The sequence below is a fragment of the Phyllostomus hastatus genome, unplaced genomic scaffold (genome assembly GCF_019186645.2).
Source record: "Phyllostomus hastatus isolate PE091 unplaced genomic scaffold, TTU_PhHast_1.1 phas_scaffold_1674, whole genome shotgun sequence".
NCBI lineage: Eukaryota > Metazoa > Chordata > Mammalia > Chiroptera > Phyllostomidae > Phyllostomus > Phyllostomus hastatus.
Genome location: NW_025334011.1, coordinates 393,587 through 412,403, shown reverse-complemented (window position 1 = coordinate 412,403; position 18,817 = coordinate 393,587). Strand labels below are relative to the sequence as shown.

General features: G+C 35.4%; 1 protein-coding gene across 1 annotated transcript; it reads right to left on the bottom strand.

Moving 5' to 3' along the window:
- Positions 1-10,646: 10,646 nt before the first annotated feature.
- Positions 10,647-17,840, bottom strand: ODAM (odontogenic, ameloblast associated). Its single transcript, XM_045858256.1, has 10 exons — positions 17,790-17,840; positions 17,663-17,704; positions 17,075-17,122; positions 16,038-16,265; positions 15,588-15,635; positions 13,661-13,765; positions 12,810-12,857; positions 11,684-11,755; positions 10,904-11,065; positions 10,647-10,676 (listed from the first exon to the last, which is right to left on the bottom strand). Exons 1-10 carry the CDS (start codon positions 17,838-17,840, stop codon positions 10,647-10,649), a joined length of 834 nt encoding a protein of 277 aa, XP_045714212.1.
- Between the last annotated feature and the right edge of the window lie 977 nt (positions 17,841-18,817).

Below are 18,817 nucleotides of genomic sequence, written 5' to 3'. Positions count from 1 at the left end.
CTAACTTTCAGTAACTTTCAAGTATACAATATAATATTGTTAACACTAGTCACAGTGCTGTACAGTAGGTACCCTGAACTTACTCATTTTATCACTGAAAATTTGTACCCTTCCATCACCATCATCCATTTCCCCCACTCCCCAGCCCCTGGCAACAACCAATCTACTCTCCATTTCTATGAGTTTGATTTTTTGATTTTTGATTTTTTAATTCTCACCTGAGGATATGCTCATTGATTTTAGAGAAAGAGGGAACAGAGGGGGAGAGAGAGGGATAGAAGCAGTGATCAGTTGCCTCTGGCACACCATAACCAGGGACCAAACCCACAACCCAGGCATGTTCCTTGACTGGGAATTGAACCCTCAACCCTTTGGTTATGGGATGATATTGAAACCAACTGAGCCACACAGGCCAGGGCAATGAATTTGTTCTTGTTTTTTAGATTTAACATATAAGCAAGAGCATACAATATGTTTTTTGAAAAAAAATGTTTTGCTTTCCTATTCTTTGGTTTCCATTTGTGTTGGCCCACAGATAGTCCTGATTAAGTTAGCAGGTTGCGTAAATGGTTACCCTGTTATTGAAGGTCTCCTTATTATGAGGCAACAGGAATAATGAAGATGTCAGCCATGGATACCCCTAAGTTAAATGAAAGGAAGAGCTCTAGATCTGACAGGTGTGTATTTACATTTGTAGATCTTTATTAGCTGTAAGAAAGCAAGTCAGACTCTCTGAGTCTCAGTTTTCTTATCTTTAAAGTGAAGATAATTATCTCTGAAATTGGGAATTAAATGAAATGAAATGTATAAAAACACTTATCATGGTGTCTGACTTCATAAATGATGGTTTTATCAGCATCAAAGAAGTTTTGAGTACATCAGTCCTCTTTTTGCCATATATCCTTAGGGTTCCTCAAATAATTAGGTTCCTTAGCTAATATAAAGGTATATGACCATACCTGATATAGCTATTGGAACTGAATAGGAGTTTACTTAATATGTTAGTTAAATCTGAATATACATAAAAGATTTTTGAAACCAAGCAGTATCAGAAAAGCAGAGATCATTCTTTCAGGTTACTGATTTAACTTTACCCTCCATTCAAAGAGCCAAGAACTAGCTCATAGGTGTAATTCTGGGTGAATTCAATTATTGTTACTTTCCTCTGTTGATCTTAATTAATGCAGCCAGAATCTAATAAACAAAAATCACCTCTGTGAAGTTTTGAGCACGTCGTTGTCTTTCAAAGCTCAAGGGTCAGCCAAGGAGGAGCAACCCAGATGTTTTGCTCACAAAGAGGTTGTGAGTGGTTTTCAAAAGCTGGACAGGCTATCGTGTGAAAGAGGACTTGAGTTCATATTTGGGGATGCAGATAGCAGTAGTGAAAATTAGTATAGCAAGACATTAAAACTAATCTGTAAGGAAAAGCTTTTTAAAAGTTAAAAACATCTATCTCTGCAGATATTCCGGGAAGGTTGAGTGGCCCAAGGCTGAGGTATAGCTGGGGGGATTTTTGTGCAGTCAATGGATTTTGTTAGATGACCTCTCTGTACCCTTTCAGTTATGACTCTCAGACTGGGTTGTAAACTGGGATTAGACTACCTACAAGAATAAGTTTAGCAATTAGTGGGGTGAGGGGTGGAAAAAGGCCCACAGGCCTATTCTCACAAAAGGATTAGAATTGGTGGTAGGGAAGCGCTCATTTTAAGCCACATATGGGAAGTCTTAGCAGTGGATTAACTGATTCTGGCGTCAATAAGAGAGCAGAAATATCTTGTTCCATATTTTGTGGCTGACAAAGTTTGTAGAAATTCAATAGAACCTCGTTCTTTAGGCATTCTCACTTTTTTTGTGCGTGAATTGAAAACCAGGAGATATGATCTAAACTGTAATAGATTTGCAGACATGTTAATACTAAAGAGGAATTTTGACTTTAAAAAGTTTTTGACATCGTCCCTCTAAGACAGTGGGTACAAATACCCTCATTTCCTTCAAAGCCTGTACAAATGTTATACATTTCACCAGAAGTGACTGTGGTGACTGTGGATCCCTGCAAAGAACTGGGTGCCAGAGTTAAGGGCAGACAGCTGCACACCCACTATAGTGTTCCCTGGAATGGGCCTGGCTCACAATGGCACCCAGTATGTGGTTAATAAATACTTCTTGAGTTAAAAAAAATATGGTCCTCAAAAACTTCTTTGGATATTTCCTGGTGCCCTTTATCAGTTATACCATATCTTAAAACCCTACGGCCAAAAGCTGAGAAGCCCTGTTTGTTAACTCTTTTCATACTTGTGGGACATAATAACTTTTTATAATTTCAGTTATTCCAAATTCTATTAATGATTTGATAGGCTTAATGATTTATATGGCTTAACTGATGGAAATTAGCCATATTTGATATATATTACAAATAGCTTATGTGGCCCATTGCAAAACTCCCCTTTCCCTCTGCAAAATACAGGCAGAGTAACACCTGCTGGAGTGTGGTTGGTAGGGTAATAATATGGGTGTAATAATTTATAATTTTCAGTTGAACATTTCATCTAAAACATCACATGATATGTTTCAGTGTCATAGTGTTATGTTACAGAATTACATGATTATGATTTTGTAGTTAATGATTTTGTAATAAAAAGGGGTGTTATTTGTGCTGGACCTTGTATATCCATCCTTTTCTCAAATTCCAACTAAAGATGGTAAATACAAAACCTTAAAATTTTAATGACCCCCTCCTATGCACTTCACATTTTTTCCTAAAATATTTGAATAGAACCTACCATTCTGATAGAAAACATGGTTTACAGAACTACTACCCAGTCTGTGTTACACAGAGCTTTGTAGACACTCCCTGTGGCTCCTCCTGAGCAGACGTTTTCCCCTGTTTCCCCTGACGTCTGCTCCTTAGGCAGAGAGAGATTAAGAAAGTGGCCTGCAGAGTCACACACCCAGGATCTGAATCACACTGCTCTCCTTAATTTGGATTAATTTCTAAACCTTTTATAACAACCCAGTTGAGCATTAAGATAACAATAGCAACATTCCCCCTGTTTGTCTCATAGCTTTAACAATTTACATAAAAATTATGTTTTATCTATGGCAGCATGTGAAAATCAAAGGTCTTGACCTATGCGTCTCCTTCATGTCCACATCCAACCTTCTCCATGTTCATGGTTCACTTCTTATATTTTGAATTATCAAAATGTAAGAAGCTTTCTGTATTTAATAGATTCTAATTACACTAAATCCTAAAGGATCCACTTAAATAGAAAATGCCCTTTTACCTTTACATTATTTAAGGGAACACTGTCAAAATGCTTATTATTAGAAGCTGACAAATACTTTACATAAAATGCATTATATATCTTATGATTTGGGGAGAACTAGCAAACAGAGCTGCTCAGCTGTTGGCCCTTGCTGTTTAAGTCATGAAATTATTGATGGGTAAAATCAGGTAGTATTCAAAGTAGGTTTTGCTCATTAATGTTACGTATTTTATTATATTAAGCATTATTGTGCTTTAATTAGAGAGAAAGTACTATGCAAGTCACTGTGTTGCACTGATCAGAGAAGATGCTGTCCATGCTTTCCTCGAGCTTACAGCTTATTAGACAATAAACAGAAGTAACAATAGCATCTGTAAGCGAAATGATTAAGGGAGTACAGTTACTGTAGGAATACAGGACAGGTACGCCTACCTAAAATGGTCTATGAGAAAGTAAAGACCTAAGAAATTATATGACATTAGTCAAATGAAGAGGAGGAGGAACAATTTTACTGGCATAGGAAATAGAGTGTGAAATTTCAGGTGTCTGGAGCTCACGGCATATTTTGTGAAATATGAATGAGTTTAGTTTGGGATGTAATGATCAAGAGGTCTATGGAAAATGTATCAGCAGGAGCAAGTAACATAGACATTTTAAGCCAATTAAAGGAGTTTGGAGATTAAATATAAACCAATGGGAAGGTGTTACATGGTTTTAATCAGGGATGTAACACTCTTTCAAGAGGAATAAATATGAAAGTGGTTATATGTTAATCCTCATAGGAGATGAGCATGGTCTTCAGGAGAGGTAGTGCAGACAAATATAAAAAGACTCAAAAGATACTTATGAGGAAAAATCTCCAGAATATAGATCTCTAGTTTCTGTTAGTGGTAGAAAAGTTTATATTGAACTAACCTCCTTGCTAATTACAATTATAAGCTCTGGGCATAATATGGAAACAAACAAACAAACAAACATTTGAAAGGCATTGGAGAGTGACCAAAAGCAGGAAGAAACTTAAAAGGAAATTAGATTCCTGTAATAAAGGTGAAATCTACATTCATATCACCTTTTTTAAAAATAGGGACTCCCTAGCTGCACAGTGTAGGGCCAATTCAACCTCAGTAAAAGAGTAATAGTTTCTGAGACATCAAAAGAGGGAGTTTGGGTAATTAATGTAGGGAATCTCTGAGCTGGAAGCCTCAAAATGTATGACTAAACTCTGTCCAAATCCTTGGCTGACCACTGAAATATGCATATGCGAAACAAAATATCAAGGATCCAGAGGGAAATAATATCTGAAAAGTGGAAATAGCAGAATACAGATTTTAACAACTTTGTATTGTTGTGGAGACTGAATAGGAATTAGAGTTCCACCAACTTAGGGGAGCTTGATAAACACCACAGGCCAGAAGGCAATCTCACGGGTGTAAAGACCATGTTGACAGGAGTTAGTTTTGCCATAGCACTAAGGACAAAAGTGAAATAAATATATGAATATATGAGTAAATAAAAACAAAAGCCTCCACAAGATCAGTGTGATCCTCCAGCAATAACTACACGCACATGTCATCATCATTAGATTACACACAAAGTCTACACATTTAAAAGTGCTACTAGACTATGCTATTAGAATGTATATGGATATAATGTTGGAGAAGAGGTACATGGACTTTCTATTTCAGGCTTGAACTAATGCTGTTATAATCCATTTAGATAAGAAGCACCCCATGGAGGAGATTGGTAGGGAAAAATTTGAAGCTATACAGGGGTAGGCAAAAGGAGGTTAATAATAATAAAAATATTATAACCAATAATTAAATAATAATACAATAAACTGTTTTTAAAATATATTTTATTGGTTATGCTATTACAGTTGTCCCATTTTTCCCCCTTTAATCCCCTCCACCCTGCACACCCCCTCTCACCGTAATTCTCTGCCTTTAGTTCATGTCCATGGGTCTTATATACGTTCTTTGGCTTCTACATTTCACATACTATTCTCAACCTCCCCCTGTCTATCTTCTACCCACCACTTATGCTACTAATTCTCTGTAACTTCCCCCCCTCCCCCTCCCACTCCCCTGCTGATAACCTTCCAAGTGATCTTCATTTCCGTACTTCTATTCCTGTGCTAGTTGTTTGCTTAGTTTGCTTTTGTTTTTGTTTTTGTTTTAGGTTTGGTTGTTAATAATAAACTGTGAGTTTGTTGTCATTTCACTGTTCATATTTTTAATTTTCTTTTTCTTAGATAAGTCCCTTTAACATTTCATATAATAAGGGCTTGGTGATGATGAACTCCTTTAACTTGACTTTATCTGAAAAGCACTTTATCTGCCCCTCCATTCTAAATTATAGCTTTGCTGGATACAGTAATCTCAGATGTAGGTCCTTGCCTTTCATGAATTTCAATACTTCTTTCTAGCCCCTTCTTGCCTGCAAGGTCTCTTTTGAGAAGTCAGCCGACAGTCTTATGGGAACTCCTTTGTATGTAACTGCCTCCTTATTTCTTGTTGCTTCTAGGATTCTCTATTTTTAATCTTGGGTAATGTAATTATGATGTGCTTTGGTGTGTGCTTCTTTGGGTCCAACTTCTTTGGGACTCTCTGAGCTTCCTGGATTTCCTGAAAGTCTATTTCCTTTGCCAAATTGGGGAAGTTCTCCTTTATTATTTGTTCAAATAACTTTCCCACTTGTTGCTCTTCCCCTTCCCCTTCTAGCACCCCTATAATTCAGATGTTGGAATGTTTAAAGATGTCCTGGAGGTTCCTAAGTCTTTCCTCATTTTTTTGAATTCTTGTTTCTTTATTCTTTTCTGTTTGATTGTTTCTTTCTTCCTTCTGGTCCACACCATTGACCTGAGTCCCAGTTTTCTTCCCATCACTATTGGCTCCCTGTACATTTTCCTTCATTTTACTTAGCATAGCCTTCATTTTTTCATCTAATCTGTGATCAAATTCAACCAATTCTCTGAGCATCCTGATCACCAGTGCTTTGAACTGTGCATCTGATAGATTGACTATATCTTTGTTGCTTAGTTATATTTTTTCTGGAGCTTTGATCTGTTCTTTCATTTGGGCCATTTTTTTTTTGTCTTGGTGTGCCTATTACATATGAGAGGCAGAGCCTTAGGTGTTCACCAGGGCTGGGCAGCCCACATCACTGTGTTGTGACACTGTATGTGGGGGAGGGGTCAAAGAGGGAACAATGGTGCTTGCTCTGCTCTTTGCCAGATTTCAGTCACTTCTCCTGTTACCCACAAGCAAAGTGGGCCCTTCTGGTGCTGGTCCCTGGGTGGGTGGGCTTGTGTATGTTCTAGCACCCTGTGGATCTCTCCAACGAACTTTCCTGTGAGGCTGGGAGTTTCTCTCTCCTGGCTTAACCCTCACAGGTGTTTTCAATCAGAAGTTTGAAGCTTTATTTCCCGGTGCTTGAGCCCTGGGTTGTGAGGTCTGTCTTGATCCCCAATTGTTCCTCCCAGTTTATCTGTGTCCAAATAGGGGACCCCTCAGTCCACAATCTGCCACCTCACCCGGTCCTCCAGCACCCGCCTTACTGTGAGTCCTCTCCACCCATCTCTGCCCCTCGTACTGGTCTGAATGAATATGTCTTCTTTAACTCCTTGGTTGTTGCAATTCCATACAGTTGGATTTTCTGTCAGTTCTGGTTGTTTTTTGTTTTTAAATTTGTTATTGTCCTTCTTCTGGTTGTGTGAGGAGGCACAGTGTGTCTACCTATGCCTCCATCTTGGCTGGAAGTCTAAACTCTCTGTTTTGTGTAATCACAACTATAAACCTGCATTTGCCCACCCTGTATTGTGAGTTATTAAATCTAAGCAAAGCTGATTCCAGAGAAATTATTTTACATTCCACATAGTATTTTTCTGGTTATATCTGTTCAAAATTAAACTTTTTTAAAAATAATTTTTTGTTGTTAGTCTATTACAGTTGTCTTAATTTTTTTCCCTTTGCCCTCCTCTGCCCATCCCACCTCCTGCTCTCACAGTCAATTTCCACAATGTTGTCCAGGTCTGTGGGTCATTCATACATGTTTTTTGTCTAGTCCCTTCTCCTTCTTTCCACCATCATTCCCCTCCCTCCCTTCTCTGTACCATTATCCCCCACTCCAGGTCACTTTTACTCTGTTCTATGTTTCCATGCCCATTCTATTTTGTTCATTAGTTTATTTTGTTCATTAGATTCCTTTTATAGGTGAAATCAGATGGTATTTGCCTTTCACTGACTAGCTCCTTTCACTTAGCATAATATTCTCTAGTTCCACCCATGCTGTCACAAAAGGTAGGAGTTCCTCTTTCTTTCTGTTGTGTAGTATTCCATTGTGTAAATATACCACAGGTTTTTGATCCACTCATTTACTGATGGGCATTTAGGCTGTTTCCAGTACTTGGCTATTATAAATAACGCTGCTATAAACTTCTTTTAAAGCTTTATCTTTCTTTTACTGGCCTGGGATGTGAAGATTGGGATGCCAAGGTTAAAACTAACAAACAAAACTTAATTCTTTGCATATACTCTAGTGGATTTTCACAAACTGTATGCTCTTGTGCTCTTAACTTTGGTTAAAAAAATTTTAAAGCTGTTTTATTACATTTATTTGAAAATATAGAATAGGTCATTGGTAGCAATTATATTATGCTGGTTTTCAAACACAGTTGTTGCTGAAGAATACCTTAACACTTAACATCTTCCTGAAATAGATTGAATCTTGAACAGAGATTAGGGAATTATTTTGAAGTTGTCATTGAATCAGATCTGTTAAAACTATAGAGAATCATAAGTTCCTATTAATATTGCCTGGAGTAAATAAATTTACCATGCTGAGTTAAACTTAACATTTTAACAAAAGATGTATTCTTGAAGTAACTTCTCAATATTTATCATTGTATTTTTATGTAGTTCTTATTCATTTTATGGTTGTATATGACAGTATGGTACTTATATAATCCCCATATCTTCTAAGACCCACTTGTGTTTTATCAGATATGTTGGTGTTTAAGTTGCTGTGTCATATACAATATTATTAGTTAATTACCCAGAATTACACTCATTCAACTCACCAATTTAGGGTAAAAGGATCCAGTATAAGATGAAGGTAGAACAAGTGATTAGTAGATTACTCTTTCACTAGTAAGTAGCAAATTCCAGAGTTATAACATCACTACTGTTGGAAAAGGTATGATTCTATGAATTGTGATCAACTTTAAAGCCTAGAACCTGAACCAAATTTGTTTGAAACCACCTAACACATATTCATTGATTCACTCGCTCATTCATTTTTCTTTTCTTGTGCATACACTCACACACATCAATACATATCTACATAAAATATGTAAAGTATATTGAAAGTCAATTTTTCTGTTTTCTCAGAATTTCAGGTAAAGGTTCAAAGCTGGGAAAATAAGCGAAAAGCACTTTCATAGTTATAAGTAAAAGAGGAAAACATTTTCTGTGTATTTTGTGAGTCAGGTTTCTTATAAGTGTTAGTTTATGTAGTCCTTTTAGAATTTCTAAATGGTGGGTATGGTTATTTCTGTTTTACACCTGAGAAAACTGAGACCCAGGCAGTATAAGTGACTTGCTGAAGGTTTAAAGCCAGATTGAAATCTAAAATCTGTGCCCTATCATGTACCAGGTACTGCCTCTCCAAAGCATCATTCATCCTTTTGGGGACTTATCCTTTTGGGTGAGGACAGTCTCCCTCTCCCTGTAGCTGTGACATACTGGGAGCATGTACTTCATGATATCTGCCACCAAATAATGTTGATTTTAATGGAGACTACATGCAAGGAGTCTAGCTGAATGGGCCTGGGAGAAATTAGATATGCTAAAATTAGGTACATACTTCAGCTTGTCAGTCCCAATCACCACACTCATAATTCCAATGTCAGCTTATCTTTATTCTCATCAAGTATACCATTTACCAGAACCACCTCTTATGAATGCCATTATGTAGTTTATTCAGTGATATTAATTTTACTCTAATTGTTACATTACAGATTATGCAATGACAGAATATTTGAAAAGAAATATAATTTTATAAAGACATGATTTATTAAGTAATTGTATTAGTTTTCTGTGACTTTTCTAAAGAGTGCAAAATGATAAGTAAAAAGAAATTCAGAGAAGAGCGAAGATGTTTTGCATATATCAAAGAGCTGATATTAGCAGTGAGGAAGCAAATAGCCTAAAATGATATTTGAGGCATTGTCATGTCTTCTTTCCTAAAAAATAAGATAGAAGAACATTTTAGTATCATTAGACTGTTCTGTATAAAATTTCCTAGATATTTTCTGAATTGTTTAATAAAAGAAGGGTATGGGGACTACCCAAAGAACATGTATGAATGGATTCATGGACATGAACAACAGTGTGGGAATTGACTGTGGGAGTGGGGGGTGGGATGGGAAGAGGAGGGCAAGGGGGAAAATTGGGACAACTGTAATAGAATAACAATAAAAAATGATTAAAAATGGAAAACTTTACATTTTCTGGCATTACTGCCATGTAGAGTTAGGGTCACACTATGCTGAAATTCCTTTAATATTTCTGATTAAATAACTGTAACTTGCATTGTATAAAACCTTACATACTAAAACAATCTTTTCTAAAAAAGTGCTAACACTATTTATTTCTGGTTGTATTATTATAGATTTTTTTTATCCAAAGAATGCTGAATATTCATTTTAACAGAAGGAAGAATCAGAAGAGACTTATAGGCAGCAGGGAAGAGATTAAAAAAATAACAACTTGCCTCTTAGTTTTCCCTTCAGTACAAATTGTTTGCTTTTTAGTATGTATTTTTTACTTCTTGGTGCTATGCCAGCCTGTCCTTCAATTAAACACTCACTATCCTCACAGCCAGCCAAGCACATTAGAACAGGTAATTAGGGTTATATTTAATATGAAAACCATGACATTTTAAATTTCCAGGTGATTGTGTAATTTTTTAATCTCTGAAACTATTTCATTCCAATCTATCACAGGTTGGCTGATATGATTACAACTTGTAGCTTGCAAAGCAAAGTTTTGATTTGGGAAAGTTGACTCTGTCAGTAGTGTCTGCAGAATGACTTTTATTTGGACCCAGTATATTTAGTATTTGTGTTTTCAGAGTTTATACCAAGTTGATGGTAAAGGCATAGATAGTTCTCAAAAACTTATTGAGGTTTAAAAAATTGTTAAATTCCCATAACCATTATTAGCTTTGTAGGAATATATAACTTATTTTGTTGTTGTTAAGACCTCTTCATTTTTTTCTCTGATTTTTTTCCCCCTCTTTTAATTTAGGATATGTCATGGTACTTAATGCAGGCCTCTTGGCAAATACCTACCAAAACCTCTGCATAATTAGGACAACATCTTATGGTTCCTTTAGGCTACCAGTCTTGGCCTAGTGAGAAAGAAAGACATTCATAAGAAGTTCTTATAAATCAAAATTAAACTATATTCTGATTAATTATTAGTAAGCAATTATAGGCTTCCTCATTCAAAGTCAAGACCATATATTTTACTGTATCAATTCATTTTCATAACTAAGTCTTATAACTTAAGCACTAACCTTATGTTTATATTTTCTATTAGACAACAATGTCTTACATAAAGTGAATATTTGATTACCTTCTCTTCCATGAGCTCTGGGGTACTAGTTGGATCTATAGCAGAAGCAAAAATATTTGTTGTGCTGGGTTTTTGTGAAGTTGAAGGAGTGAAAATTCCTCCACTGGCATGCCTAAAATTTATTATTTCTTTTTGTAAATATGGTATCACTCCTCCTTCTGGCTATAGAGAATGAGAAAGAAAACAAAGTGGTTTCAGGTTCAAGTATAAGGCCAAAATCAGGGAGAATATAAAGCAACAGGACTGAGATGTAGGGCAAAGAATTAATTTAAGAAGTAACTGTCTTGAATATTTTCTAGATATAATATATCTGTTAGAAAGACTATGCTAATATGGATGTCTTTTAATACCTAATTTTAAATGAGTGTACATAGGAGAGTATCTGACACATGGTAGTCCCTCAATAAATATTTGAGGAGCTGAGTAAATTGAATCTTGACTGGCATGATATAATAATTGGGTTTTCTTTAGATTTTATTTATTTATTTTTAGAGAGGGGAAGGGAGGGAGAAAGAGAGGGAAAGAAACATCAATGTTGGGTTGCCTCTTAAATGTCCCCTACTGGAGACCTGGCCTATAACCCAGGTATGTGTCCTGACTGGGAATCAAAATGGTGACCCTTTGGTGCTCAGGCCAGCACTCAATCCCCTGAATGACACCAGCTAGGGCCAAGATGTAATAATTGTTGATGGAATGATAATAATGATTTTCATTAACATGAACAACAGTGCAGGAACCTGTAGGTTGTCAGTTGCTAGTGAAGCGTGGTTGGGACCTCACCATCACAGCAGGTTCAGGAGCTGTGCCTAGGAAGGTGTCAAAGGCTAGTTGCTGCTGTCCTCCTGGTATAACCTGAAAAGTTGGGAAGTTTACAAAAGTCTGAATTATTAACTTCTACAATATGTTGTTTTGCATTCAAGGCAGTTAAACACTTCCAAAATTCTTAGTTTCTTAAAAACAAAAATAATCATTTAGATTTGAGAAGCAGAAAAGCAGCTCCTGACACTGGGAAACTGGCTTGACACAATGGTTCTGCTTATGTTCTCAGGAGCTTCTTGCCTGCCACTCTCTACAGGGCCTGAGTGTTCTCTTGAACATTAAGAATCCTACAGAGCATCCACATTAGACAGGTTTGCCTCTGAACACAATGAAGTACGACAACAACAAGATCACTTTGTAATCTGTCTAATGCAAGAACACAGTGTGAGACATGAAAATATCAGGCATCCTCAGGCATTCTCATATTCTGGCTAATCTGAGTAACTTGCATCTTTACCAATCACAACCTTGCCTTGCTCCATTAGTACCTTTGATGTAAGAATCGTTGTTACTCAGTTATAGGACCAGAGTGAACTATCACTCTTTGAATTCTCCCCCAAATCACCTGACACAACCCTAGATCCTATAATTCCTTCCTATTAAGACACCCTACAGTTCCCCATGGTGTGTGTCCTCCCTTGTTTCAATGATAAATAAATACACCTTTGTTCAACTAAGGAACAAATATGTTCCTGGTGGTTTTTGGCTGAAGGGCACTGATGTATTTAATATTCTGAAGCAAGTAGTTTCAAAAATACCATATGATCTCACCTGTCAGTGGAACCTAATCAACAAAACAAACAAGCAAGCAAAATACAACCAGAAGCACTGAAATAAAAAACAAACTGAAAGTAATCAGAGAGGAGGAGGGAGAGGGATAATAGGTGAAGGGCCATCAAGGAACTTGTATAAAGGACACCTGGACAAAGCCAAAGGGGGTAGGATCAAGGGTGAGACAGAAAGGCGTGGTGGGGTGAGAATGGAGACAATTGTACTTGAACAACAATAAAAAATAAAAAAATAAAAATAAAATAAAGTAGAACTGGAAAAAAGTTAGTTTTGTTTTTACGTGTATGCATTTACTTACAGGCTCTGCTTGTTGTGGAATATTTCCAAATTCAGTATAGAATGGCATCTGTAAGATTTTTGAAAAAAATGTATTAGATTTGCTCTGACAATTTTTGTCATAATGTTGTGGTAAATGATTACATAAAATTATATTTTTTATATTATATTAAATGTTTTTTCAAAGCTCTTATGTTTTAGGCAGTAAAATTTTTTGTTAAATTACTAAGTATCTTTTTAACATTATATAATTTCTAGGTTAAAACTCTTCCTTTCTCTTTAAGATGGCAATTGGAATTACCACTATTAGTCACTTAAAGCATAATTTTTAGTTTTCTCTGATTTGGATGACAAATTTTATAGTGGTGATAAACTATTATATCTTTTCCATTTTAAGTAAAATAAATCTACTTATTATGACCCACCTGAATTTACATTAGAATTCTAAAAAAATATTACAGGTTCAGAAAATGTAATGTAAGGTTATCTAATTGTATCTCAAGATCTGGTGATCATAGGTAACTTTCATCATGGTAGCTATTTGTATTTTAAACAGTAATCACACATATATGATAAGAGGGATGCTGGTAGGTTTTTTAAAGTTAGAAAACTTCAATTTCTAAGACAATTTAGCTTTTGACATCTGATTTTGTTAAGTCCTGTCACTGATTCATTCTTTTAAAGCCCAGCCTTAGAACATTTCCAAAGTAGTCATATATTAGGAGAAAGCACTATAATCTTTTATGACCATCAGTGCAAGCTGCTGAGTTTTTGCACTAAATAAACTCAGATATTCATTTTTTCTGAAAATTTACCTTATCCTCTCTTTTCTCAGGTGGATCTAGCCAGATTAAAATCAAACACTTGCAGTACCTGCTCCTCAAATTTCTGCTGTCCCGTTTGTGGAGGCGGCTGTGGGACAGTTTGCTGAGGCTGTTCCCAGGGCAGGAGCATGTAAACCGGATAGTACTGAAACATCTATTTGTAAACAGAAACACAGATAAGAGCTTCCTTTGAATCAGCCTAGGCATTTTAAAAAACAATCTTCCAAAGTCAATATTAGCTCAAAGCTGATATATATATATATAGTAATTTTGTGAGCAACAACAACAAAAAAACACATACACATTTGTTCTCAAACTTTATAAAGAACTTGTATTGCATGTGATACTGGAATGGACTTTGTTTCAAGACTGGTTGGTCAAACACATTTAGGAAATAGTGTGCTCAACTGAATAACAGGTTTTAAAAAAGGATGCTTTGGACTTTATACACAAAATTTAGACTTTATATACAAATTACCTTGCAAATATCTAAGAAGAGAATTGCCTATGTACCATTTCCATTACACTTTTTGAGAATCATTCTTCAGGACATGGTATGAGTCCTTCTACCATAATGAGTATAGTATCAAGAATATATTGCTTTTAGTAGCTGACATTTTATTAAAACAATCTATATGCATTTTAGAATATTCTGAGAATCTAAAGACAAGGAGCAAATAAAATCACTTGCAACTTTACCATCCACATCATCATGTATTGCTTCCAATTATGTCTAAACAAGCATATGTGTATAAAAATCAGGCTCATAGTGCAGACACAGAGTTTTGTATGCTGTTTTCTTTCCTTACATAATTAGAGTAGATTAGATATAAGAGTTAAAGAAAAGCTGTGGTTTGAAAAATATATTTTGTGCAATGATCCTTAATCCTGGCTAAGAATCAAAATCACCTATTGAGCATTTTAGCAGAAAATCATATTTGGGAACTACTCAGGGGGGTTTGATTCATAAGATATGGGCAGAGTCCAAGCATTTGTAATTTTCAAAATAACCCTCAAAGAATCTAATGCAAAGCCAGGGTGGAGCCAGTGGTTAAAAAAGGTGGAAGAATTCTATTTCAACTCAGCTATTTACTTCCATTACAATAGAAAATTTAATCTCGTTAAGACTTATTTTTCTGATCTTTAAGATGAAGTAATTCCACATGCCACATATCTAACTATCTAAATGCTATGACATACAATGAGATAGTGTCTAGAAGTAACTTTTGTTTTGGGGTGGGACAAAATTACATTATTATGATTACAGTAGAGTCAGTCTAACAGAGTAGTGAATGCTCAGTACTTTACTGGTGAATAATGGGATTTACTTATATCCTAATTTCTTTGAACCCAAGATATTAAAAAATTAATTAGCCTCATCTTGAGAGGGTTTTCTATATTATTCTAATGATTCTACTAGTTTGTATTCATATTTTTAAGAAATATCAATCATTTGACTGTAACATGGAGTTAAATTTAAAATATACCAGAACCTGGAAACGTTTTGACCGGAACTTGATAACCATTAGATAATGTGGCCAAGGTTTCTTATCTCAAAGCATATCATATCATATTTTATCAATATAATGCATCTCACTCTGAAAAAAAATTTAGAGTTGGGCAAAATCTGCCCATGGTATTTCTTTTGAATTATGCCAAAATGCCAGCACTTTAGATGCAGAGAGGACATAACCTAAGGCTTAGTAAGCTCCTTTATTCCCAACATGGTAATGTCCTAGGAACTCAGGAATCCTGTGGACTCTCCCTAGCTGGTCTTTCTTCAGGAGTTATTAAGTGAACCTGCCTTTAACAAACTGATGTGAGCCTAGCAATAGCAGTATCCAAACAGTGATGCCAATGGGTTTTTACAGCCCTGCTACAGGAGTCAGAGCTACAAATATAAAAGAAAGCATTCATTCAATGGCAAGTGTTAGTAGCCCTCTCTCTATAGGAATGACGATATCCTATTTATTTACCTGTGCTTGCTCTTGAGGCATTTTAAAGGAGAACACATAAGGCATTGCCTGCTAAAAAAAGAATCATAAAAAAGTTTTACTTGACTTTTTAATTTAAATTTCCAGAGCTGTTTTTCTTAAAGCTAGTCATATAAATTTATATATTAGCAGACTTCTATGACAACAAAAGGTCATCTATTACATGCACTATCATTAATGCAAATTGTATTTTCCAAAACATGTTTTAATACTTTTGATTTGCGGCTATGATCCTACAATAGCTGGATTAAGTGGTATTTTTAATGTTGTAAATCAGAAAAGATAAGGTACTTGCAGCAATTGTAGAAACATATTATGAAGAAGAATTCTTGCTTAATAACTCCTGTCTTATTTTAAAGCTGATTTGTATTCATTTTCAGATTCAACACATATCATCTCTCCTCAGAATAAGATGGAAGAGGCGCAACTTACGTGGTTAGGGCCCTGTTGGGTCTGCACTGGTGTTTGAGACTGTGAGGGGTCCAGTTGTCCCACTTGGTTTCCCTGGGGAAAACTGGCCTGTCTTGGGAAAGTTATCTGATTTGGGAGCAGTCTAGCAAACTGGTCTAGAGTTGATAAAGAGAATGGGGCAAGCCCCGGAATTTGAGCCTGCTGTTGTAGAATCCCAGAGAAAGGAGGAATCCATGAATTAAATGGGCTCTGGAAGAACATAAAAGAAAGAAAGATTCCTGTTAAAGGTGAGATCACAGGCTGACAGAGGGGAGAGGGAAGGGGATTATAGGGGAAAAGGGGAAGGGTTTGCAGGAACAATTATAAAGGACACATGAACAATAACAAGGGGTGGTGGAAACTGGGGAGGGAGGTGGGGAGGGTTGGGGTGGGGGGAATGGGTGGGGGGAAAAGTCAGAAAACTGTACATGAACAACAATAAAAATGTTTAAAAATAATAAAATTAAATCAAACAATTAAAAAATAGAAAGTTTTCCTCTTTCATTTCAGAAACCATTGAAATCAGTCCTGAGCAAGTAAATGATTTCTGTGAAAAAAAGATAACATCTTGACACATTGTGAGGTGTGCAAATGGCATGAAGAATACTAAATTCCCAATGACCATGAGAAATATGGGGCAGAATGAGGTCAATAAAGAGTATAGTTTCTGCAGTTGCCAAACTGGATTCAAAGCTTTTTTTTTTTAAAACCAGTTAGCTAAGTATGATTTTATGTAAAATAGTTAACTATCTTGTAGTTGTGAGTATCTGTCTGGATTGCAGCAGAGAGAGATTCTTAATAAATAAATGCTAATTAGATTCTTAACAAGTAAATGCTAATAAGATTATAGTTTTTACTTTAGTGTTCAAACATATGGTCATTAAAATATATGGGACAAATTCATAACTTTAAAAACTAAAATTTCAGAAATGGAATCAGAAAACAATTTGTTTTTATAAAAGTGGCATAATAAGAAATAAACAGTAGAAAAATATTGTTAATTATTAAGGTAGAGGTACCTGAAGCTGTAGTGCCTGAAGTTGAGCATTATTAAGATTCAGAAGTAACTAGAAAAGGAAAAATAATATAAAAACAAGGTTACTATATGGTATGATTATTAAGAACCATATTTATTACAAATATAGCATAAGTCAGAGCTGACTAATCTTAGTTTCCTGTTAGGAATGAGATGTTTTCTCACTAAGCTTATACTAAATTGCAGTGATTAGAGGCTGGGATTTAACTACCTCTCCCTCTCTGTGTATGAGATTGTATAACTTAAACCCATTCCTGGTTTAGTTAGTCATTTCATGCTCTTAAATACCTGTATATACCTGTATTAGGTGCTATTAAAACAAAACAATATGCAAGATATTTTCATTGCTTTTCAAAAATTTACAATCAAACAAGGTAAAATAGTATTCTAGAAATAACCTGGTATATAAAAGAAACATGAATGTTGGAAATGCATTTAGATGTAAGAGCACTGAAGAACCAAAGAATCTTTATTGCCCCTAACTAGGCTTTGAATTTTTGGCTTTTATCTCTACCTTACTGTCTTAAAAAAAACAACAAACAAAAAGGAGGAGATTCTTTTGAGTACTAACCTCATTGCTGTTGCTTGCAGACAAAATTCGCTGTGGGATAAGCTAAAAAAAAAGGTAAAAAAAGGGTAAAAAATGATTTGTTAAAGGTTCTACACACTGGTAATGGTTGTATTATGGAATCACTTACCGGAGCTGACATTGTGGCTCCCAGTAGCCCCAAAAGAATTATTGTTTTCATTTTCAGATAAAATATCTAGGAAAAGTAATTGTGAAATTTAGCTTTAAAAAGACTATATAAAAATCATGAAAATAATTTGTTGGTATTATTCAATCAGGAGAGCAGTTAGATAAAATTTATAGTATTTGCTTATACATTAGAGTTTAAAATACGATAGGAATTATTCTTTTTTCTGAGTAGAGAGACAAACCAAAATTGTTTGCTCATCCTTTTAACTTGATCAAATGAGTCAATCAGTGGCATATGATGTAGCTGATTGAGTTACAAATAAGATGGCCATGTTTTGTGCTGCTCTACACTGAAAGGATTGAGTCCTTCTGACCCTGGGAGTGCCCATGACTGGGTCCTTATTATGAAAACAATTTTAATGTGTATTTAATATAGTAGTACAAGCACTACAATAAAGATCTGACAATAGCAGTTTAACACCAAATAATTTTCATTGAAAAGTCTAATAACATTAAGTATATATTAAAATTAAGAAACTGAGTCAATATTTTTCTAATTCTAATAAGTTTATGAAATTGAACTGCAGTATTGATTTATAGTGCAACCTATGGAAGTATATTACATCTTGTCCTTTAGATGTGAAAACCTTACCCTACTTCAAATCACTGTCCTACACAGCTGATTAGGGTGACCTTGGTAGGCTATCCTGTAGGGTTGGCTGATTTCAGTTATTAATATTATGAAAGAAAAAGTTTGATATCTTACCTCACTCCTTTGCCTATGAAGAGATATCTAGGCCCATGCAAGGTCTGTGTTCTTTTTATCTTTCAGTTCTGCTTCTTGGAACATCTCTTATATTTTAGAACCCATCTTTAGAAAAAAAGAACCAATTATTTTTCCAAAGGACCCATGATTCAGTGGGTCTCAGACAATGGCTTAGCTAATAACCCCTTTCCTAATCATCTAGGTGGTATATGGATTCCCACACTTCTAGTAATGTCATTAAATTATCCCCTGGGAGATGTTTC